At 49.1% G+C, this 25,662-nt stretch overlaps 1 protein-coding gene across 1 annotated transcript in view; it reads right to left on the reverse strand.

The window, feature by feature from the left end:
* The window catches only part of LOC137526031 (uromodulin-like), a 232,403-nt gene that overhangs the window by 135,045 nt on the left and 71,696 nt on the right, over positions 1-25,662 (reverse strand). The window contains exon 6 of the mRNA XM_068247243.1: positions 3,713-3,925. Within this exon, the coding sequence (XP_068103344.1) occupies positions 3,713-3,925 (213 nt within the window). The remainder of the gene's footprint in view (positions 1-3,712; positions 3,926-25,662) is intronic.

The raw sequence follows: 25,662 nt of genomic DNA on the forward strand, positions 1-25,662 counted from the left end.
CTCTCCTGACCTGAACCCCATAGAGAATCTGTGGGATATTGTGAAGAGTAAGTTGAGAGACGCAAGAACCAACACTCTGGATGAGCTTAAGGCCACTATCAAAGCATCCTGGGCCTCCATAACACCTAAGCAGTGGCACAGGCTGATTGCCTCCATGCCACAACTCATTGAAGCAGTCATTTCTGCAAAAGGATTCTCGACCAAGTATTGAGTGCATAACTGAACATAATTATTTGAAGGTTGACTTTTTTTGTTTTAAAAACACTTTTCTTTTATTGGTCGGATGAAATATGCTAATTTTTTTAAGATAGGAATTTTGGGTTTTCATGAGCTGTATGCCAAAATCATCAATATTAAAACAATAAAAGGCTTGAACCACTTCAGTTGTGTGTAATGAAGCTAAAATACATTAAAGTCTAATGTTTATCAGTAGATTACAGAAAATAATGAACTTTTTCACAATTTTTTGAGAAGGACCTGTATAGGTGCTATCAGTGGCCTGTGGCACTCTGGCCTGGCGGTGGGAGCTGCACAGGCAGCAGGAGCAGGGCAATGAAGCAGCAGCAGGTGTAATGTGTGCCAGTGGCACTTGGCATGTGTCACGTGGCACTTGCCAAGTGCCACGTGACACTTGCCAAGTGCCATGTGACACGTGCCAAGTGCCGAGTGACAGAAAGCAGAGGAGAAGACACTAGTGCACACTAACTGTCACACTGCCACTGCTCACAGCACAGCAGTTCTTTAGAAAGCTAACACAGTAGTACTACTGTTCTAACAACTACTAGCACACTGACTGCAGTACTACAGTACTAACAACACAACAACACAGTAATCCTATCCCCTAATCCCTAACCTAACCTATACCTAAGGCTAATAGCTGGCCAGCAGGCAGCAGCTGGCCTGGTCTGTGCACAGCACAAACACACAAACACATGCAGACACATAGCAGCTGCCTGCAGCACACACTCTGATTGCCACACATCTTACATCAAGCTAATTAATGTTTTACCAATAGTGTAGTGATAGTGAAGGGGTTAATCACTGAACAGCTTTCGGTTTATCACTGCTAGGCCAGCAGCACTGGAGCACACACTCTGACTGTCATACAATGACATCAATAAAGCTAATTAACGATTTAACAATAGTGTAGTGATAGTAGTGAAGGGGTTAATCACTGAACAGCTTATCACTGTGTGCAGCCCTTGGCCCAGCAGCACTGGAGCACACACTCTGACTGTCACACTATGACATCAGTCAAGCTAATTAACGATTTAACAATAGTGTAGTGATAGTAGTGAAGGGGTTAATCACTGAACAGATTTAGGTTTATAACTGTGTACAGCCCCCTTGCTAGGCCACCAGCACTGGAGCATGTCTCTCAGTGAGCATTCAGCAAGCTAAGATTATATGTCTCATCCTGGCAGCCCTCCTTATTATACAGGGGGCTGGCCAGGGTTTCTTTCTGTGATTGGGTGCCAGGGTTTAGGCTGGGAGCCCTCTGATTGGCTCAATGAGGTCAGGTGGGGCTGGCCAGGGTTCCACTCTGTGATTGGTTGCTATGGCTTCTGCTGGGAGCCCTCTGATTGGCTCCAGGACGTCAGCTCCTTAGTTACAGTATTTCAGATCCGGATATCCGCAATATCCATGGATATCTGGGTTATGCGGCCAAATATCCGCAGATAGCGAACCGGATTTCTAGAGAAATCCGGAATCTGGAATCTGATCCAAATAGCGTAAAAATGGTCGGATATCCGGCTTACCTGGATATCCGGAATCCTGATGAGCAGCACTGTTCACTGCTGCCGGGCTGCTCTGTCTCCAGCGCTTCACTACTTCCGCTAACAGGAAGTAGTGAAGCGACAGAGCAGCCCAGTGGCAATAAACAATGCATGGAGCCCGGAAGGTGAGTTTGCACTACAAGGCTCCCCGTGGCTCTGCCACATATCTTTTCAATTGAGGGGGAAGCATGGAGGGTGGCCAAGGAGAGGGAGGTAGGAGCTGGATCCCCCTCCCGATGGCTGAATCTCTGTGTGCCCACTGCTCCCCCTTCTCTGTGTTCTCTGTGGTAACTGTGCCCCCCTCCCTCACTGATGGAGGTGGACCCCCACCCATAGAAACATAGAATTATTTATTTCATAAGTTTGCTTTAAACACTGGAGGTATCTCATGGAAAAATTTAGAGAAGGCATGTCTTTTCTCTCTTTCCCATGTCACAAAACTGGGATGCATGCTTTGCTCCTCCTGTAAGAAGATGTCTCTTCACTTCCTGTGATGTCAGAGAGCAGGGATGTCAGTAATGTCAAAGTTACCTCTACAGCGGAGAGCGGCGCGACTGCCGATCCCGCGTCTGACGTCACGGCGGATTCCACCGTCGCCTCCTCAGCATCCCTTCCTAGTAGGTCAGGTCTCTCCAGGGTGCATCAGGACAGCAGAGCGCACGCGGACCCAGGGACAGGACCTTTATGCATTAAGGAGGAGAGTCAGCTGACCAGCCGGTCAGCTGACAACTCTGGTCTGACCCTTGCCTCTGATTGGCTGAGGCAACTGGGCGGAGCCGCAGGAATCACCTCTTGCATTTAAGACCCGGGCTGTCAGTAGATCATTGTCTGCTGTTGCTGAAACTTTGCGGTTAAGCTCTCAGACCTTAGTTAGTTCCCAGTGTGCTTGATCCGGCAGGACCCCGGGGATTCACACATAGCTAGAGATATTTACAGTATATTGATATTTTGTAATAGTAATATATAATATTATTATTCATTGTTTGCCTTACTGTGTATGAACCTTGCCTGAACTTCTGACGATCCTCCTGCCTCTCGATTCTGTACTGTGCCTGTCTTTTCATTGCTGACCCCGGCCCGACCTCGACTCTGTCCTTGCCTTCTGATTCTGTACTTCCGCCTATCTGATTGTTGCCGATCCCGGCTGGTTACTCACTACGACTTTGTCTCACGATTTTGTACTGCGACCTGACCGACCTGTTACCGACCCTGCCTGTACGACCTCTCTAGCACTAGTGATAGTTCCTAAAGCAAAGGGCTTAGGAGTACTCCTGAGCTACTGTGCACCAATACACGTGTGATCACACCTTTATTAAAATACTGACTTTTGTGTTTACTTTTACCGTTTATCTGCACTACTAACTAGTCTGTTTGAGCTCACTCTGATCAGCAAAGTACCACTGATCATTACAAGGGAATAGAAAGAGTGAAATGATATAAAACAGTTTATAATAATAATAATAATAATAATAATAATAATAATAATAATAACAAATGAAAGCAAGAACAGCTTACTCTGTCTGTTAGGTATGAGGGACTTAAACAACACATTGTTTTGATTTCATCTCTTGTCCACTCTTAATAGGGACCCAAGCACCACCTTTTCTAGACACATCAAACAAGCTTCCCTTTAAGGAAGGTTTATATACTGAATGGAGTTTTTTTTTTCCTGGGGTGGAGGGGGGGAAGCATTCACTGCTGCCTGTCTTCATGCGGACCTCCATCTTGTTTGTCAGTATGCCACAGTACCACAGCTCACAGTAGCCATGGTGATGTAGTGCATCCCTGTCTCCCTGGCTGCAATAATGCATGTGTTGTTTACGTTTACCTTTGTCTCATATGAGGGAGTTTCTAATGTTGTGATACTTTGTTGTGTAAGACATAAAATAAGCTGTTCTGTTCAGTAAAAGGGAACAAGATTAAATATAACTTACTAATAAATCCTAATAGTTCAACAAAGAGTGTTCCATTCCCCAAGGCATTGAGAATCCAGCTTCCTGCAGGTGGACTCTTCAGCAAGTAGCTGTTTATAAAAGCCGTTTCATCATACAAGTATTTGAACAGGTTATAAAAAACGGAGTTGTCGAAGTTGACGTAGTAATGGTAGAAAAAGTCATAACTAAAATTCTCCAATTCAATGTTGTTTCCTGAGAAAATATATAGATACATTATTGTATTAAAAAGTGGATTTTTTGTAAATTTATTAACTTAGAAATAAAACTTATTCCAGTAAATCAGCACAAATTACAGTTAAAGCTCTCTTTCCTTTCTTCCTATATTGCTTATCTAACACCCAAAAAAGTGACCTATCATCTCTTGAAACCCACCCTCACAGTTATGGTAAGTGCTCACGGTTGGAAGTGGTGGCACCCCCCTAACTTCCAAGTGGGCCAACCACCAGTGTCCTTCAGCACTCAGCAGCTTTCCTTTCCTTGACCATACCTCCTCCCAATGGGGAACGATAGAAGGGAGGTTGAGTGACCTTATCCCACCTACAACTACCCACCTAACTTCCTACAAACGTCTGTGCTGCATCTCAAACAGCCGTACACCAGACATTTGTTCTCTTAGTGCCACTTTCATCTTTCCTTTGCCAAGAATTAGTGTAGAGTTGGAATAACAAAGCCCCAATACATGACATTGCTACCAAAATGCAAAGAAAAATGGATTTTAAAATGTAATTTTTCAGAAAATTCTTTTTTTTTTTACTTATACCTTCTATTTTCCTTAACATACAGTATGTAGCAATTTTGGTGTCAACAGCATGTAATATTATTATTATTATTGATTTATAAAGCACCAACATATTCCGTGGCGCTGTACAAAGTAAGAAACAAACATGGGGTACATAATAATACAGACAATGGTGCACACCAAAATACAAGATAAATAATTAGTGACAAAATACAAAAAGATGATACAAAATACAGAATACAAAATATAGAATTGGTAATGACAATGATAAAAGTAACATGTTGAATAAAATGTATAATGATGTCCAAGACACAAAAGGGGAGAGAGCCCTGCCCTTGCGAGCTTTCAATCTAAAGGGAACGGGGGGGGGGGGGGGACAAAAGGAGGAGGCTTTGCTATTCACTGCTAAAGTCAGGATGAAATTACACAACATTTTATGCAAAATTACAAATGACTATGCAAAATCAATTAATTTAAAAAATCGTCATTACGTAAAGGCCTACTTGCGAAAATGTAAGCAAAATTGTGCATAATCGTAATTAGTTGATTATGGTCATCACAAGTGGTAAGATGTACATTAGGGTAGGGAACGCAGACCTTACTAGCTCCAACACTGTGTGCAGCTTTGGTGTAACACCTCTGTAATACTTGAACTGTAAAGAAATCTTTTAGGCACCAATCAAGTTCTTTTAAGAATTATTTGTATTAAATCATAAAGAATAACAGTCCAGAAACAAAGCACACTTCATTTTTCGCAAAGACAAATTCCTCTCTAGTGCTATGGACTATGGATTACTCTATGGATTCATCATCATAGTATTATTCTAAAACTTGTCATCTCTTAAAGCTAAAGGGAATCATATATATATATATATATATAAAAATAACCAGATCCTTACCTAATGAGAATAAAGGCTCTGGGTCCTATAGAGCCTCTCCGCTCCTGGTGCCCTCGTGGCAGCTCCTCCGTTTTAATCCCCTACTGCGGGGGACTTTGGAAGTTTTCGGGAGCCAAGTCTTTCCGAATACAGGCCATACCGCGCACATGTGAGTGCGCAAGAGAAGGAGCTCGCACATGTGCAGTATGGCGTGACCCATCTTCAGGAGGTCTTGGGCTCCCAAAGACTTCCGAAAGTCTCCTTTCAGTGGCGGAGATAGCAGTATTTGACCAAATTTGTTGAATACTGCTACGATGGAGCCAGTGCTGCAATGGGGACTAGGAGAGGAGCCTTCCCTTTCCTTAGGTAAGTATCTGGCTTTTTTATGATTCCCATGAGAAAAACAATTGTATCTATCCTCAGTCTCCCAAAAATGACCTTTTTAGATATCCCACAGTCTTATTTTATATCTAAATCTAGTTTTCAAGTTTTTACTGTTTCATTGTCTCTGCTCAATGACACCTTCGTTGAAGTATGTCAGAGCTCAAATTCATGAAAAATGTACCCTTTTTATCTCTTTCCTACTCTCAGAAGTCATTTACTGACAGGAAAGTGCTTTATGGCTGTAATTACTTATCAGTAAGCTAAGATTAAGGACCAGTAGGTCCGAAACATGTCAGCTTGAGATTTGATGTTTTAATACTGGATATGTCCTAGCAATAAAGAGGATTCGTGGCAAATTGGTGCGGACCTTCCTTCTGTTGGTCACGCGTACCCTCGTATGCGTCATCACGTAGAGGACGTGAGGTCAGAGAAAGGGCGGAAGTACCACAAGGGTACTACCGCTGAACCGCCCACTGCCCGGCCTCAACGTGTCCTAGTCGGACTCCTCCTCCTCACTCACACCACTGCCAGCCAGCCACCACCGGTACTATTTAACTTTCCGCAAAATTTTTGTATGGGGAAGCGGGCAGAGGGGGGAGCACTAGCGGAGGGGGTGGGGGGAATTTCAGACCCCCCCCCCGCGATCGGGGCATGCTCCCCCCTTATGCCTGCGACCCCATAGGGGGGCCGTATTCGGCCGAACAGGGGCCCTGTTCGGCCGAACAGGCGCCCTGTTCAGCCCTGTTCGGCCACGCTTTGAGTAGTTCGGGCGAACCCGAACGGTTTGGCCGAACACCATGAGATGTTCGGCCGAACTCGAACATCACCCGAACAGGGTGATGTTCTGCAGAACTCGAACAGTGGCGAACACTGTTCGCCCAACACTACCTTTAACCACTTCAGCCTTCAGTCATTTTTCACCTTATGCATCTGAGCAATTTTCACCTCCCATTCATTTGCCAATAACTTTATCACTAATTATCACAATGAATTTATCTATATCTTATTTTTTCCACCACCAATTAGGCTTTCTTTGGATGGTACATTTTGCTGAGAATTATTTTTTTCTGAATGCATTTTAATGGGAATATTAAGTACAAAATGTAAAAAAAAAAATCATTATTTCTCAGTTTTTCGGCCATTATAGCTTTAAAATAATACAAGCTATGAGGCGGAGCCTGCGATGGAAGGGTGAAGATGTGCTCCTGTACAGCTCCCGGCCATGTGCACACTCTTTTAGCTAAAATTGACCTTGCATCCCTTCCTTTTCTCTTCCAAGTGGCATGAAAAGGTCCAAGAAGGGTGACTCGGCCCAGCAGTGCCCTGATACCCCCTTGCAGAGACCTTTGACCAGGTACGTTCAGGCCCTAAGTGAGACTCCGGCTACTCCCAATATGGCGGACCCGTCATCCTTGCCTCCGGCAGCCTCTGGCCCAAGCTCTATGAAATCGGGCCCATCTGCCCTTACCAACCTGGAGGACATATGAAGATTCCTGAGGGGGGTTCCCACCAAGCAGGACATGGAGGAACAGACCGAACGAATAGTGTCCTCCACGAGGACGGAAATAGCTGCCATTCATGCGGACATCAATGGCCTGGCAGAGCGGGTCACGACGGTGGAGGACGATGTGACCTCGCTGAGAGCAGAAGTGGCAAAGCTGCGTGAAGAAATTGAGAGACAGTCCACCTTCACCCGCTCCATGTGCACTCAAATGGAGGACATGCAGAATAGGGGACGCAGGAATAATGTACGCGTAAGGGGTGTTCCAGAGCAAGTTAACGCGGACAATATTATCCCCACGCTGCGCATTCTTTTTAACAGCCTCCTCAACAGACCTGCGGACCAAAAGCTAAAATTCGATAGAGCTCATAGAGCCCTCCGGGCGGCCCCAGGAAGAGAGGAACAGCCTTGCGACATCATCTGCAGGCTGCACAACTATCAGGAGAAGGAGCAGATCATGGTAGCAGCAAGAAAGAAGGGAAATCTAGAGTGGGAAGGGGCAGCGGTTTCCCTCTTCCAGGATCTGGCACCGAATGGAACCCGGACACTATGGACTTTGCTGGACCGCAGAAACCACGCAAGCAACGCTGAGGAGAGGGTCGGTACTGTGCCCCCTTTTCCCCTGTAGCCCACCCGCCCACATGATGCCTCCGGAACTATGGCCCCTAATGTTCGCATAATCATATTATGCTGTTTTGTTTCACTATACCCGCCTCATATATTTGAAATCCGCCAACGGTTATCGAGGCCTACATTGGACTGTCATGCATGTTGGACACTCTGCCCCTTGGTCTGAAGAAGCCAGGGCAGAAGCTTTACAGCTTGCAGCTAGTCGCATTGATATGGGACAATGTATCATGTTATGGGCACTGATGACTCTAACCACTATCCATTCGAACCTGATGTGTGGCTCTGGGGGGGCATCAATGGACCTTAGCATGGGGGGTGGAGGGGAGGGGGCTTTGCTGTCTGCTCCCCTCGGCTCCCACTTTAACTATGTAATGATGGGTTTCGGCGCCCTTCCTCCCACGCAGCAGGAGAACCCTGGCTTTCTGGGGTGCTGACCCCTTCCTGTAGTTAGTGCATGCACAATGGTTATAGGGGTCCTTATGGAGCCAGCTATCTTTGGAAGTGCTTGGGGATTCCGGGTTGTTTTGCACTATGTTACTGAACGCCATGGGGAGTGGGGGCGGAGGACCCAAGGCTCAATGGGAAGCAAATCCTTTGCTTGGAGCATGGGGAACGGGTCATTTTTTTGGGTGATGAGCAAAACAAGCCCGTCAGGTCTCGGGGAGGGGTCGCATCATGGGGTTTTACGTTAGAACAACACGTTACACTTTAAGGGGTTCTAGGCTGGGGTTGGCAGAGGGAGGGGATCTCACATTGGCTTCTTTCCTACTTCTCTTGCTACTTGCTTCTCTTTCTAAACTAGAAATATAGCTTGTTAAACATCACTTTGTATGAGATTGGTTTACGTGTTTCCCTCTCTGTTTTGAAGGTATAAAAGGTTAATACTTCAATATGCTATCAGTAATATGTGCCTGGCCGGAGCCAGGGCTCGTGTCTAAGGTTCTTTCATCAAATTCTTCTACCCCAGCAGGATTTGCCGGTCACAAAATGGTGCCTAAAAGGCCCCTAGGCAAAGTTATCCAATGTCAGGATCTTGTATTCTGGCGAGCTCTATGGGTGAGCATCTTTCTAACTTTCTTGCTCCTCATGTGCTCAATACACACTCTTATGTGTACTTCATCTCTGTCTATTTATTTTCTGTTGTGTCTTTCTTTGTCTCTTCTAATAGTCTGCTGGTTAAAAGGTGGGTCGGTTGTGAGCGCGGGTCTTGGGGAGCATCTACTAGTGACCAACGTTCCAGCGGTCACTTAAACTGCTGTCCTTAAATGCCAGGGGTCTAAATGCTCCAGAAAAAAGGTCGGCGGTAATCAATTTGTGTCGTAAAGAACATGCCAATATTGTATGCCTACAAGAGACGCACTTCAAACAACCTGAAGTACCCAAACTGTATAATAAATACTACAGAACACTATATTGTAGCCCTCTCCAAGAGTCCAAGGTTAAGGGAATGGCGATACTCCTTTCCAAAGACACCCCATTTACTTTGGTTAAAGAATATGGAGCTCCACAGGGTAGATTTAACCTAATTAAAGGCACCTTACATAACCAAAAAATTACTATAGGCTCATATTACGCCCCGAACATGAATCAGATCTCCTTCCTTCAATCCTTTCTATCTTGCCTTCACACATTTGCAGAGGGTAGTGTCCTCCTGGGTGGAGATCTCAACCTCTCCCTGAATCCAACGATCGATTCCTCTTCAGGGAGGGGTCCGGTGTCTCAGAGGCTATTACGAAAATGCCACTCTCTTCTACATTCCATGCAATTAGTAGATGTTTGGCGATTGCCCAATCCCACTGCAAAAGATTACACGTTTTTCTCCCATCCTCATAACACTTACTCGAGGATTGACTACATTTTCCTCTCACATAATCTCCTCTCGGTGTCGCCCTCCCCTGGGATAGGTAGCATGACTCTTTCAGATCATGCGCTTGTCATGGTGGAGGTCTCACTGGGAGATTGCAGACGTGGTCCTGCCTCTTGGAGATTGAATGGCTCCCTGATAGAGGATAAACAAATATTTGAAAAACTTAAGGCAGAAATGGAAGAATTCTTCCATCTTAATGCTCAGGAGGATACTTCCCCATTCAGGCACGTGCACAGGGGGGTGCTCTGGGTGCCCAGGCACCCCCCTTTTTAAAAACTTCAAAAAAAGGCCCCTCTCGCCGCGCAAAATAAGCCCCGCCCCCGACCGCGATAAGCCCCGCCCACCCGCGGGATGCTCCAAACCTCCTGGGGCACTTTCAAGTGAAGAGGCCCAGACAGGAATCTTAGTGTGGCATGGCATACTGACCTCTCCCTCCACCTAGGACCCATACTGACCTTTACCTCCCCCAGCACCCATATTGACCTCTCCCTCCACCTAGTACCCAGTGACCACTCCCTCCCCTAGCACTCACAGTGACCTCTCCCCCCACCTAGGACCCATACTGACCGCTCCATACCCAGTACCCACAGTGATATCTCCCATCACCTAGCACCCACAGTGACCTCTCCCTCCACCTAGCACCCACAGTGACCTCTCCATCCACCTAGCACCCACAGTGACCTTTCCCTCCATCTAGCACCCACAGTGACCTTTCCCTCCATCTAGCACCCACAGTGATCCCTCCCCCCCCCCAGCACCCACAGTGACTTCTCCCTCCATCTAGCATCCACAATGACCTCTGCCTCCCCAGCTCTATCAGTGATCCTGCCTACCCCAGCACCCACACTGACCTCTCCCTCCCCCAGCACCCACGGTGATTTTTCCCTCCCCCAGTGGCTACCCTCCTGTCCCCTGCAGCACCCCCAGGGACCTCCCATCCCAAAAGCAGCACCTACAGAGACCTCTCCCATTGCCAGCGCCCACAGTGGCCTCTCCCAACACCCAGCATCCACTCCCTCCTCCAGTAACAACACTGACTTCTCCCAGCACCCACAGTGACCTTCCCTTCCTCCAGCACCAGGGCCGGGACAAGGTCCACCAGCACCAACAGAGGCTGGGCTGCCCAAGTGCGCCCCCCCCCCCCCTCAAGTGCGCCCCCCCCCCCCCTCAAGTGCGCCCTCCCCCAGTTTAATGCAACAATAAATTATGCACAAATAATACAGTATTTTTCCACAGGAAAATGAATTTATATAACTTCAAATGAAAATAACATACTGAATAAAATTGCTTATTGTTTACAATATTCATGTATAGATTATTTAATCAGTGTTTGCCCATTGTAAAATCTTTTCTCTCCCCGATTTACATTCTGACATTTATCACTGGTGGTCACATGTACTGGTAGTTCTGCCAGGTAATCTGTACGGAATGTTCACTACTGAGAGTACTATACACTCAGAGAGATTGTGCTTGCTTGGCAGTTGGAAATTTTCCATAATGCAACAAGTTTACAGACAACAAACTGTCAGGTCCTTGGTATGGGAGGGGTTTCACCGTAATCCCTCTGATGATCTATTGATCAAAAGGAAAAGATTTCTCATGGGAAAGGGGGAATGGGCTACTCATTGGGATAAAGTTCAATCCTTGGTTACAGTTCTTACCCCTGACCTCGCTTTAAAATAGTGTACTTTTAATGTTATTTCATTTGCTGTGCTGTGACAGAAATCACAGCAACTTCCTCTCCCTTTAGCACCCCCCATTCTGCTCAGTTGAAATATTCGACTTGAGCAGGACGTCGATGACGGGTGGGAAGGGAGTGTCAGTAGTTCCTCCTCTGTGGCCATTTTTAGGAACGCCCACCCCACTCACCGCTAATGATAGTGTACTAAGTACACTATCGTTCTGAGCTAAATTACTTCAAGACCGCACATGGCGCAGCTCCCCAGCGCACTGTAAAGATAGGAACTAATAACGGCGAGTGGGGTGAGCAGTCCTGAGGACGGGCAGAGAGGAGGAAGTACTGACACTTCTTGCCCGCCCATCAACGAGCTCTGCATTACGGCTGAGCAGAGTGGGGGGCAGAGGGGGTGGCTGGTGCTGTGACTCATATGTCACAACAAATAAAAAAAGCGTTAAAAACATTTTATTTTAAAAAGCGGTCAGGGGTACTTTAAGTCTACAAATAATGAGTTGAACTTAGCTGTGGCTTCTAGCAGCCCCCAGAAGTCCTTCTGTGCCCACAACACATCACTCCAAGTCCCTTTGGCAAGCAGTGGCGACCACCACAAAGCTGGCGGCTCCTGCACATGTGCAGCCCCAAGCTAGTGATGGGCGAACACCTGGATGTTCGGGTTCGGGAAAGTTCGCCGAACATGGCCGAGATGTTCGGCATGTTCGGGCCGAACCCCGAACTTTCCGAACATCCAGCTTTTGGGGGCCATATGGGGTCGCAGGCATAAGGGGGGAGCATGCCCCGATCGCGGGGGGGGTCGGAAATTCCCCCCACCCCCTCCGCTAGCGCTCCCCCCTCTGCCCGCTTCCCCATTCAAAAGTTTAAGCAAAGTACCTGTAGTGGATGGCCTGGCAGTGGGCGGCACTGTGGAGTGAGGAGGAGGAGTCCGGAGAGTGACGAATTGAGGGAGGCCGGGCAGCGGGCGGTTCAGCGGAAGTACCCTTGTGGTACTTCCGCCCTTTCTCTGACCTCACGCCCGCTGCCCGGCCTCCCTCAACTCGTCACTCTCCGGACTCCTCCTCCTCACTCCACAGTGCCGCCCACTGCCAGGCCATCCACTACAGGTACTTTGCTTAAACTTTTGAATGGGGAAGCGGGCAGAGGGGGGAGCGCTAGCGGAGGGGGTGGGGGGAATTTCCGACCCCCCCCGCGATCGGGGCATGCTCCCCCCTTATGCCTGCGACCCCATAGGGGGGCAGTATTCGGCCGAACAGGGCCCTGTTCGGCCGAACAGGGGCCCTGTTCGACCCTGTTCGGCGGCCATTAGAAGTTCGGGGCGAACCCGAACTTAAAAGGCCGAACACCATCAGGTGTTCGGCCGAACGCGAACATCACCCGAACAGGGTGATGTTCTGCAGAACCCGAACAGTGGCGAACACTGTTCGCCCAACACTACCCCAAGCCATGCGCACACTGCGCATGTGCATTAGCAATTTTCATAAATGGCAGATGCGGCAAACGCCCCTGGCCAGAGAGTCTTGGACCGGTGCCGTGGGCACAGCACAGGAGGACTCCAGGAGGCTGCAAGAAGCCCCAGGTAAGTTCAACTCAAATTTCCTTTAAAGTAGTTATCAGGCAAATATTAAATGAAAAGCTCTACTCACCTGGGGCTTTCTCCAACGCCTAGCAGCCGACTGTCCCAAGCTGTCACCTCCACTCCCCGCCGCTGTCTCCATGCTCGGTGCGGAAGGTGCAAACTGCCACTGTCAATCAAGCCCACGTTGTACGCGGCTTACTGCGCAGGCGCAGAACTACTGCGCCTGCGCAGTAAGCCGCGTACAACGTGGGCTTGATTGACAGTGGCGTTTCGTGCATGCGCAGTGCGGGTGACCTCGGGTTCGGCTTCCGCACCAAGCACAGAGACCGGGTGAGTGGAGGTGTCAGCGTAAAACAGTTGGCTGCTGGGGGCTGGAAAAAGCCCCAGGTGAGTAAAGCTTTTTTTTTAAATATTTGCCTGATAACTACTTTAAGGCATGCAGCATAATTCTGGCCACATGTGTTTATAGGTGTAGAATAAATGATATACTATATCCACAAACTCATTCTGCACCTATATACACAGGTGACAGACACTATGCTGCAGGCAGATCTTAGCAAACAACTAAACAGTTACCAGACAGTCAGTCAGAAATCTATTAGGATACTATTCCTCACTCACTATCTATGTGACACTGAAGCTGACTGTCTATATTGCACTGACTGACTAACTTACTTGATTATTATGACTGCGGGTGCCAGTACATTCCCCACTACGCAGCCAGCCCAGAGTCAGAGAAGACGCCTGCGAGGGACGTTCCTGACGTCACGTGACCGTCGTGACGTGATGACTGAGGAAGGGGGGCGGACTCAGATAGCACACACAACATCAAGTGACGGGGCGGGCCGCGGGCGGGACCAAGCGTCAGACAGCCACAGACAGTAAGCATGGGCTTACGAGTGAGCTGCGCCTGCACGCTGGCTTGACAACAACATGCCTGGCATCGGCTTTTGAGAGCGAGCCCAGCGGGGGGCGGTGCAGCGTTATTGAAGCCATGGCAACTGTACACTCTCTCAGAGAGAGAGAGTGTACAGAGACAAATTCTCGCCGCTGCCACCCGCGGCTAGTAAATTGCAGGGCGGGCGCCGGCGGGCAGAAGTGCGCTCATGATTTATTGGACTGACAAGCGCCCAGAGGCCGTAGCCTCGTGAGCCTATGTGTCGGCCCGGCTCTGTCCAGCACCCACACTGACCTCTACCTCCCTTAGCAGCAACTATGCCATTCATAGCAGCACCCATAGTGACCTCCCACTCCCTGCACCCACAATGACAACTACCTCCCGAGACCCACAGTGATCTCTCCCAAAGGACCCACAGCGACCTCCCTTTCCTCCAGCACCCATACTGACCTCTGCCTTCCACAGCACCCACAGTTACTTCTCCCCGCAGCACCCACAGTGACCTACCCTTCCCCCATCAACCACACTGACCTCTACCTCCCCTAGCAGCAACTATGCCATTCATAGAAGTACCCACAGTGATCTCCCACCCCCTGCACCCACAGCAATCCCACCAATATTCAGCACCCACATTACACTCAACCAGTAGCCCCCACTATAGCAAGCACCCTGCACCCAATACTCACATCCGGCCTATATGGCACTTAGTACTTGCATCAAACAGCCACATGACACCCAATACCTGCACCCCTTCTCCCTATAGCTGGTACCCAGTACTCACACCTACATGGCACAGTACTTGCACACAGCCCCAACATGGCACTCACTACTCACACCTACACACCACCTTCACATGGCACCCACTATCTTCACTCACATAATTAGTACTAGCACCCAAAGTACCTGCACTCAGAACTCACATGACACACTATGCCCACCCATAGCTAGCACCCATTGCAGGCATGGCACCAAGTATTTGCACCTATGTGATACCCAGTACCTGCACCCAACACCCACATGTTTCATCTGCAGTAGTTCCAGTTGCACTAAGCCTCCACTTGGTGCCCAGCACAAACATCAAGCCCTCACATGACATCCAGTACTTACACCCAGAACTCACAAGGGACTGAGTACCTGCAATCAACACCTACATGATGGTTGATACACACCCATACAGCCAGAAACCACATGACACCCTGTGCCAGCACCCAGAACCCACATTGCACCCAGCATCTGCCTTTAGCACCCACATGACAACAAATACCCCACTAGCCAGCACCCATCACCCATATGTCACCATTTACTCACTCCCAGTACCCACTTGGCACTCAGTATTTGCACCTAAGACCCACATACCCCCATAATCAACACCCACATGGCACAGTACTCACACATCACCAAGTTCCAAAGCCATTATATGCACCTAGTACCCGTCCATGGCCAGCACCCAAATAGCACCCAGTACCTATCCTTGGTCTGAACCCATATGAGACTCAGTACTCTCCCATGGCACACATCCAGACCACGCATGGCACTCCCTACTCACTCATGTCCAACATTCACATGGCTCCCTGTACCAATTAGCACCCACTATTGTTTATCACCATCTGCTACTCATTCAGCACCCAATACTGCATAGCACCCACTGCAAATAAACACCCAACACAAACTGGACCTTGGTACCCAAAGCAGCTTGACACAGACTTTACTTTGGCATCTTGGCACCCACTGCAACTTAGCACAAAGTGAACCTTTGCATCTTACCATCTACTGCATCTGGGCACCCACTGCACCTTGGCACTTACTGCAGTTTTGCATCTACTAATGATTAGCAACCACTGCATATTGGTAACCACTTCTTTGCCTGAAAAGAGGCTTGGTTGCTGATCAAGAGGGACAGAGGTCCCAGTAATGAATGGTGAGTCTGTGCCTTCACTGTGGGCCCCACTGTGCGCACTCTAACCCACTAACAGTGGGCACCTATCACTGCTGATGTGAGGGTGGTAGCACTAAAAGAGTTGGTTGGAAGGAGACACAAAGTCTGCCTGACACTGCTATAAAGGTGTACGCGTGTGTGTGTGTGTGTGTGTGTGTGGGGGGGGGGGGGTTAAGACTGCCTTATGCTTTCTGGAGAGGGGGTTTTACATACACAATTTAGCACGATTTATCGATTTCAAATTTGAGCACCACACCCTTGAGGATCCTCTGCATGGCCCTGCCCCTTCCTGCAGCACCCACACTGACCTCTACTTTTCCCATCAGCCACCCCTTCCCCTTATAGCTGGTACCCAGTACTCACACTCTCATGACACCAAGTATCTGCACCCAGGCCTAAAATTGCACCCAGTACTCACACCTGCACACACCTTCCACATGGCCCCCACTATCTGCACCAAGCACCCACTTAACCCATACCTGCACCCAAAGTACCTGCATTCAAAACCCATGTGATGCCCAAAGCCCACCCATAGCCAGCACCCAGTAAAGGCATTCGCCAAGTATTCGCACCCATGTCACATTCAGTACCTGTACCCAGCACCCACATGACATTGAGTACATGCACTCAGATCTTACATGGCACTAAGTACTTGCAATCAACACCCGCATGACACTCGATACCCAACCATAGCCAGAACCCACATGACACTCAGTACTTAACCTCCCTGGCGGTTTGTTAAAATCTGCCAGGGGCAGCAAATACCTTTTTTTTTTTTTTTTTTTTCACGTAGCGAGACAATGTCTCGCTACATGATAGCTGCTGCTGAGTGGCATCCCCCCAGCCCCTCCGATCGCCGCCGGCGAACGGAGATCAAGAGATCCCGTTCAAAGAATGGGATCTCTTGGAGGGCTTCCCCCGTCGCCATGGCGACGGGGCGGGATGACGTCACCGATGTCATCGACGTCAAAGGGGAATCCGATCCATCCCACAGCGCTGCCTGGCACTGATTGGCCAGGCAGCGCACGGGGTCTGGGGGGGGGTGTCGGCTGCGGCGACGGGTATAGCGGCGGATCGGTGGGTAGCGGCGGCGATCGGAGGTTACACGCAGCTAGCAAAGTGCTAGCTGCGTGTAACAAAAAAAAATTATGCAAATCGGCCCAGCGGGGCCTGAGCGGTGCCTCCCGGCGGCATAGCCCGATCTCAGCTCGGGCTTACCGCCAGGGAGGTTGAACCCAAAACTCACATGACACTAAGTACTTGCAATCAACAGCGGCATGGCACTCGATACCCACCCATAGCCAGAACCCACATGACACTCAGTACTTACACCCAGAACTTACATGGCTCCCATCATCTGCATTCAGCAGCATGACAATCAATACCCCCCTAGCCAGAAACGAGGAGGGGGGAGGCATGCCGGGGAAGGCATTGCCAGGCCCCTTTTTTAAATTTGAGCACCCCCCACTTAAGGACCCTCTGCACGGCCCTGTCCCCATTAATCCTGTGGGAAACACACAAATGCTATGTCAGAGGCCTTCTGATCAGGGAGGGAGCCAGAAGGAAGAGGGAACGTGAGAAAGAAATTGAAGACATTCTCTCTTCTATAGCAGTGTTAGAAATGAGACACAAGCAGAGCAAATCTCCAACAGTTCTGTCAGAATTGACGAGCAAAAGAGAATCACTCCGAGGGTTACTATTTCATAAAGTTAAATATGCGGCATTTAGATGAGAGCCCTGAAAGACCAACAAACCTCCAACTATATATCTTGTATTAAAGACAAAAACTCTCAGTTGGTGCACAAATATGATTTCTCACAAACATTTAGAAACTTTTATGCTGGCCTATATAACCTTCCCTCTTCCTGTGGCTCGCTCTCTTCTGAAATTAAACATAACAAAATAACTGAATATCTGACAAAATCAGGCATGCCTTCACTCCCTGCAGAGGATATCGAAGTCTTAGAGGAACCATTCACGGAAGATGAATTGTTAATAGCAATGTCTCAGCTCCCCGCAGGGAAGGCCCCAGGTCCTGACGGATACACCCCCGAGTATTATAAGAAGTATAAAACCATTTTAAACCCGTATATGCTACAAGCATTTAATGCCATTTCTGAAAATCAGGAGGAAAACTTAGATTTCCCTTCCACAATGCTTGCAGCGCATATCTAGGTACTACCCAAGGAGGGGAAAGACCCTTTAATATGCCAGAGCTACTGACCCATCTCGTTGCTTAATGTAGATTTAAAGATCTACTCTAAGATGCTTGCAAATAGGTTGTCGCCTATTCTTCCCAACTTAATTTACCCGGATCAAGTTGGCTTTGTCCTGGGCCGAGAGGCACGGGACAACACCATCCTCACTCTGGACATTGTACACTGGGCAAGGTCCCAGCCCATCCCTATCCTCCTTCTTTCCACTGACGCTTAAAAAGCTTTTGATAGGGTGGACTGGGACTTTATAGAGGGTACCCTGAAACACATTGGCCAAAAATGTGTAGATGAAAAATGTCTCTTTATTCCTCACCTAATGCTAAGGTAAAAGCAAATGGAGTATTATCTGAAAGTTTTGACATACGCAACAGAACGAGGCAGGGTTGTCTCCGTTGATTTTTGCACTCTCTCTCGAACCCTTCTTATGCACAGTTAGATCTAACCCAGACATTCAGGGGGTATCCCTTAAGGCATCTTCCCATAAAGTTGCAGCATATGCGGATGATATGCTTTTTTTTCTCACAAACCCGCATATCTCCCTACCAAATTTGTTACGAGAATTCCAGGAATATGGTCGAATCTCTAATCTCTCGATTAATTATGACAAAAGTGAAGCACTGCGGGTTCTACTACCGGATACATTAAAAGACACCTTACGACCCAATTTTCCATTCACGTGGCCGCCTAAAGCTCTTAAATATCTGGGAACATATATTACTCCTCATCCAAAAGACCTGGTAGCTTCTAATTTTATGCCTGCTTTGGAGAGAATTAAGTCAGATCTACAAAAGTGGGATAAACCCCACTTCTCCTGGTTCGGGAGGGCGTATATAATCAAGATGACAATCATGCCTCATTTACTTTACCTCTTTCAGACCCTTCCCATACACATTCCGACTTTATATTTTAAGCAACTAACTCGGGAGTTCTCTAAATTTATTTGGCGAGGACGGAAATCTAGACTGAGATATGCGCTGCAAACTGCACCTAAAGAATCAGGGGGCATGGCAATTCCAAACCCCTCGCTGTACTATGCCTCAGCAGTCCTAATAAGAATTATCAACTGGCATAGACATTCTTCCCAAAAAAGGTGGGTGGAGGTAGATGAGGAGCTGGCAGGAGAGCCTTAGCCAGATTCGCTGGCAAACTCAATTTAGGCGGACAGTAGGTCCTGCTGCTGTATTAGTTAGCCATACCCTCAAGGTATTCGCTAAATATAGATCTGGGAAATTAATATCTCCTTGGCCGTCACCTCTTCTGCCCATCCTTAACAACCCAGCTTTTCCCTTAGGAATGCACCCCGGAGTTACCTCTCCTGGCGCAATGTCCATCCGCTATGCGCTCACCACCTTATCCATGAGGGGGAATGGACTCCTCTCACGAGTCTGCAGAATGCATTGTCCTCCCAGGCCCTGGACCATTGGAGTTGGACTCAGTTTAAACATTTCCTATTGCAACAGGGTACCAGGGCTGAGCTGGGAAGATCTCTCACCCCATTTGAGCAAATGTTCAGGGGCACAGGGTCAATCAGGGGAACTATCTCTCCTATGTTGGGCCGAACGGTTCGCCTGCGAACGGTTCCATGCGAACTTCAGTGGTTCGGTTCGCCCCATAATGCACCATGAGGGTCAACTTTGACCCTCTACATCACAGTCAGCAGGCCCCGTGTAGCCAATTAGGCTACACTAGCCCCTGGAGCCACTCCCCCCCTAATAAAAGGCAGGCAGCGGCGGCCATTAAGCTCACTCATGTGCCTGTGTTAGTGAGAGTAGGGCGAGCTGCTGCAGACTGTCTCTCATAGGGAAAGATTAGTTAGGCTTAGCTTGTTCCTGGCTGCATACCTGTTCTGTTCAGTGAGCCCACCATACCTGTTCTGTTCAGTGAGCCCACTGGATACCTGCATACCTGTTCAGTGAACCTGCCACTGCATACCTGTTCTGTGAACCCACTACTGCATACCTGTACTGTGAACCCACCACTGCATACCTGTTCAGTGAACCCACCACTGCATACCTGTTCAGTGAACCCACCACTGCATACTTGTTCAGTGAACCTGCCACTGCATACCTGTTCTGTGAACCCACCACTTCATACCTGTTCAGTGAACCCACCACTGCATACCTGTTCAGTGAACCCACCACTGCATACCTGTTCAGTGAACCCACCACTGCATACCTGTTCAGTGAACCTGCCACTGCATACCTGTACTGTTCAGTGAACCCGCCACTGCATACCTGTTCTGTTCAGTGAACCCGCCACTGTATACCTGTTCTGTTCAGTGAACTCTCCACTGCATACCTGTTCTGTTCAGTGAACCCGCCACTGCATACCTGTTGTGTTCAGTGAACCTGCCACTGTATACCTGTTCTGTTCAGTGAACCTGCCACTGTATGCCTGTTCTGTTCAGTGAACCCGCCACTGCATACTTGTACTGTTCAGTGAACCCGCCACTGCATACCTGTTCTGTGAACCCGCCACTGCATACCTGTTGTGTTCAGTGAACCGCCACTGTATACCTGTTCTGTGAACCTGCCACTGCATACCTGTTCTGTGAACCCACCACTGCATACCTGTTCTGTTCAGTGAACCCGCCACTGCATACCTGTTCTGTTCAGTGAACCCACCACTGCATACCTGTTCAGTGAACCTGCCACTGCATACCTGTACTGTTCAGTAAACCCCCCACTGCATACCTGTTCTGTTCAGTGAACCCGCCACTGTATACCTGTTCTGTGAACCTGCCACTGCATACCTGTTCTGTGAACCCACCACTGCATACCTGTTCTGTTCAGTGAACCCGCCACTGCATACCTGTGCAGTTAAGTGAACCCACCTACCTCCGTGAGTGCACGCAGTGTGATATACCACTCCGTGCATACCCGATATGGACAAAACAGGTAGAGGAAGAGGTAGTGCCAGAGCCAGAGGAAGGCCACCCGGCAGATCTGCGCGAGGTCGTGTAAATGTAATTTCGTGTGGACCTGGCCCACAGTACAGTGCTCGGAAGAAGGCACGTCCCATCACCTCCCAAGATTGTCAGGACGTGGTTGAGTATTTAGCGACACAGAACACCTCATCTTGATCAGCCACCAGCGCTACTACTAGCACCACTTCCGCTGCATTTGACACTTCGCAAGAATTATTTAGTGGTGAAATCACTGATGCACAGCCATTGTTGTTACAGCCAGATGAATTTTCACCAGCTCATATGTCTGAGTTACGCAGCAACACTATGGATGTAATGTGTAAGGAGGATGAAGGACCTACTGATGGTGCATGTTTGGATTTTTCTGAGGCAAGCAAAGCTGGGCAGGATGATTACGATGATGACGATGATACGGATCCTCTGTATGTTCCCAATAGAGGAGATGAAGAGGGGGACAGTTCAGAGGGGGAGTCAGAGAGTAGTAGGAGGAGAGAAGTTGCTGAAAGAAGCTGGGACAGCTCTTCATCAGAAACAGCTGGTGGCAGTGTCCGGCACCATGTATCGCCACCTATGTACAGCCAGCCAACTTGCCCTTCAGCATCAGCTGCTGAGGTCCCCATAGTGCCCACATCCCAGGGTGGCTCAGCGGTGTGGAAATTTTTTAATGTGTGTGCCTCAGATCGGAGCAAAGCCATCTGTTCGCTCTGCCAACAAAAATTGAGCCGTGGAAAGGCCAACACTCACGTAGGTACAAGTGCCTTACGAAGGCACCTGGAGAAAAGGCACAAACAGCAATGGGATGGCCACTTGAGCAAAAGCAGCATCAGCACACAAAAGAAAAGTCACCCTCCTTCTCCTCTTCCTCCTTCAGGTGCATCATCTGCTTCTGCCGCTTTCTCCCTTGCACCTTCACAGGCACCCTCCTCCACTCCGCCTCTGCCCTTGAGCGCTTCCTGCTCCTCTGCCCACAGCAGCAGTCAGGTGTCCGTGAAGGAAATGTTTGAGCGGAAGAAGCCAATTTCGGCCAGTCACCCCCTTGCCCGGCGTCTGACAGCTGGCGTGGCGGAACTGTTAGCTCGCCAGCTGTTACCATACCGGCTGGTGGACTCTGAGGCCTTCCGTAAATTTGTGGCCATCGGGACACCGCAGTGGAAGATGCCAGGCCGCACTTATTTTTCTAGAAAGGCCATAACCCAACTGCACTGTGAAGTTGAGAGGCAAGTGGTGTCATCTCTTGCGAAGAGCGTTGGGTCAAGGGTACACCTGACCACGGATGCCTGGTCTGCCAAGCACGGGCAGGGCCGCTACATTACGTACACAGCCCATTGGGTCAACCTGGTGAACGATGGCAAGCAGGGTGCAGCGGACCAAATTGTGACACCTCCACGGCTTGCAGGCAGGCCTCCTGTCACCTCCTCTCCTCCTGCTACATGCTCTTCGCTGTCCTCCTCCTCCTTGGCTGAGTGGCAGTTCTCCTCTCCAGCTACACAGCCCCAGCTCCGCAGGGCCTATGCTGCATGCCAGGTACGACGGTGTCACGCCATCTTAGACATGTCTTGCCTCAAAGCGGAGAGTCACACTGGAGCAGCTCTCCTGGCTGCTCTTAAGAAACAGGTGGATGAGTGGCTGACCCCGCACCACCTGGAGATATGCAACGTGGTGTGCGACAACGGCAGCAATCTGCTTGCCGCTTTCCATATGGGGAAGCTGACACACATACCCTGCATGGCACATGTCATGAATCTAGTTGTTCAAAGATTTGTGTCAAAGTACCCTGGCTTAGCGGATGTCCTGAAGCAGGCCAGGAAGTTCTGTGGGCATTTGAGGTGGTCTGACACAGCCATGGCACGCTTTGCGGAAATTCAGCGGAAAAACAACTTGCCGGTGAGACGCCTGATTTGCGATAGCCCGACTCGCTGGAATTTGACCCTGCTCATGTTCTCCCGCCTGCTAGAACAGAAGAAAGCCATCACCCAGTACCTCTACAACTACAGTAGAATGAAACAGTCTGGGAAGATGGTGATGTTCTGGCACGACAACTGGACACTGATGAGAAATGTATGCAGGCTCATGCGGCCGTTTGAGGAGGTGACCAACCTGGTGAGCCGCAGTGAAGGCACCATCAGCGACTTGATTCCCTACACTTACTTCTTGGAGCGTGCTGTGCGTAGAGTGGCGGATGAAGCTGCGAATGAGCGTGACCAGGAACAGTTACGGCAGGAACAGGCATGGGACCAATTTTCATCAGACCCAGCTGTTTCCTCAACACCTGCGGCAGCACAGAGGGGGAGGAGGAGGAAGAAGAGAAGTTGTGTGCAGAAGACGAGTCAGACTCAGAGGATAGGATAACAGAGGCGCCAATAGGATAAAAAACACTAAAAAAACTTAAAAACCCATCTTGGTAATAGAGGAGGCAGTGGTGGACTCACCCCCTCCAAGCAGAACACACGACTGTGGATTTTCAGTCAAAACAATTTTATTGGATACTCCAAATAAAGTGCAACGCGTTTCACGGGATACAAACCCGCTTCATCAGGCAATAACAGATAGGAGTAAACAGCATCTGCCAGTACCATCAATACTGAGCGCCTCTTCACAGAGGCGCTCAGTGTTGATGATACTGGCAGATGCTGTTTACTCCTATCTGTTATTGCCTGATGAAGCGGGTTTGTATCCCGTGAAACGCGTTGCACTTTATTTGGAGTATCCAATAAAATTGTTTTGACTGAAAATCCACAGTCGTGTGTTCTGCTTGGAGGGGGTGAGTCCACCACTGCCTCCTCTATTACCAAGATGGGTTTTTAAGTTCTTTTAGTGTTTTTTATCCTATTGGCGCCTTTGTTATCCTATTATCTACATCAAGTCCACCCTTGGTGGAGGGTTGTACCCTTCCTTCTTCAACTACAGAGAGCGACTTTTTAATCCTGAGTGGGGTCAGGACAATCTCCCCACCTGCTTTGACAGTGGTTGCCTACTTGGTAACCCTGGTTTGTGAGTATTAAATTAATATTATTACTCTATCAATTATACCTTACCAGTACATACTACACTATATTGGGCTCTTGGTGTTCTCTCTTTTTCTCAGACTCAGAGGATGATGAGCAAGGTGTTTCTTTGGGGGAGGAGGAGGAGGGGATGGCAGCAGGAGAACAACCGCAGCAGGCGTCGCAGGGGGCTTGTGCTGCTCAACCTTCCCGTGGTATTGTTCGCGGCTGGGGGGAGGAGGTTGACTTACGTGACATCATTGAGGAAGATCAAGAGGAGATGGATGGTACATCTGGATCCGACTTTGTGCAGATGTCGTCTTTTATGCTGTCCTGCCTGTTGAGGGACCCCCGTATAAAAAACCTCAAGGGGAATGAGCTGTACTGGGTGGCCACACTACTAGACCCTCGGTACAGGCACAAAGTGGCGGACCTGTTACCAACTCACCTGAAGGTGGAAAGGATGCAGCACATGCAGAACAAGCTGTCAACTATGCTTTACAATGCCTTAAAGGGTGATGTGACAGCACAACGCCAGCAAGGTACCACTGCCACTAATCCTCCTCCCGTGTTCACGCAGTCAAAGACAGGACGCTCCAGCGATCTCATGGTGATGTCGGACATGCGGACGTTCTTTAGTCCAATGCCTCGCCGTAGCCCTTCCGGATCCACCCTCCACCAACGCCTGGGACAGCAGGTAGCCGACTACCTGGCCTTAAGTGTGGATGTAGACACTGCTGTGAACAGCGATGAGGAACCCTTGAACTACTGGGTGCGCAGGCTTGACCTGTGGCCAGAGCTGTCCCAATTTGCCATCCAACTTCTCTCCTGCCCTGCCGCAAGCGTCCTGTCAGAAAGGACCTTCAGCGCAGCTGGAGGCATTGTCACTGAGAAGAGAAGTCGCCTAAGTCACAAAAGTGTTAAGTACCTCACCTTTATCAAAATGAATGAGGCATGGATCCCAGAGGGCTGCTGCCCGCCCCAAGACTAAGTCAGTCCCCGCACACACAGCATCTCTGCCTGCACACCGTGTGACTGGCTGCCTGGCCTGCCCCAAGAAGACTAAGTCGCTCCCAGTCCCTCCACACAGCATGTCTGCCTGCAGGCCACTTGACTACCTTCTCCGCCACCACCAACAGGGTCCGGGACTCCAGGCGGATTGCTGAATTTTTAAGGCCGCTGCTAGCAGCGGCCGCTGTAATAATTTTTCTGGTGCGTGTACATGACTGCCTAATTTTTCTGGCTGCACTGCGGGCAGCTGCAACAACAAAAGAAAAGGCATGTACATGCGCCCATTCCCCTTCGTGATCATTACCTTGCTGTGGTGAAGGGGCTTGCGTATCACAATGAAGCAATGACCGGTGCCTAGATGAGTGTCTCGGGGGGCACACCCACGATAATAAGGTCGTTGCCTCATTGTGGTCAGACCAAATTTGATCAGCTGGACAGTCACTGTTTTGTCATTCAGCTACATCAGCCAGGCGACCATATGGGCTGTAAAGCCACCAAAACCTGCACTCTCGCCATGGTGCGCACCAGTCCAGCACGGCCGTCACTACACAAAAAGCTGTTTGCGGTGCGTTACACGGTGAGTTTGGTGTGTCAGTGTGAAGCAGTACCTTAATTACACTCCCTGATTGATGTATACACATGCAAGATGTTTTAAAGCACTTTAGGCCTGTCATTTAGCATTCAATGTGA

This window comes from Hyperolius riggenbachi, chromosome 7 (genome assembly GCF_040937935.1).
Source record: "Hyperolius riggenbachi isolate aHypRig1 chromosome 7, aHypRig1.pri, whole genome shotgun sequence".
Taxonomy (NCBI): Eukaryota; Metazoa; Chordata; class Amphibia; order Anura; family Hyperoliidae; genus Hyperolius; species Hyperolius riggenbachi.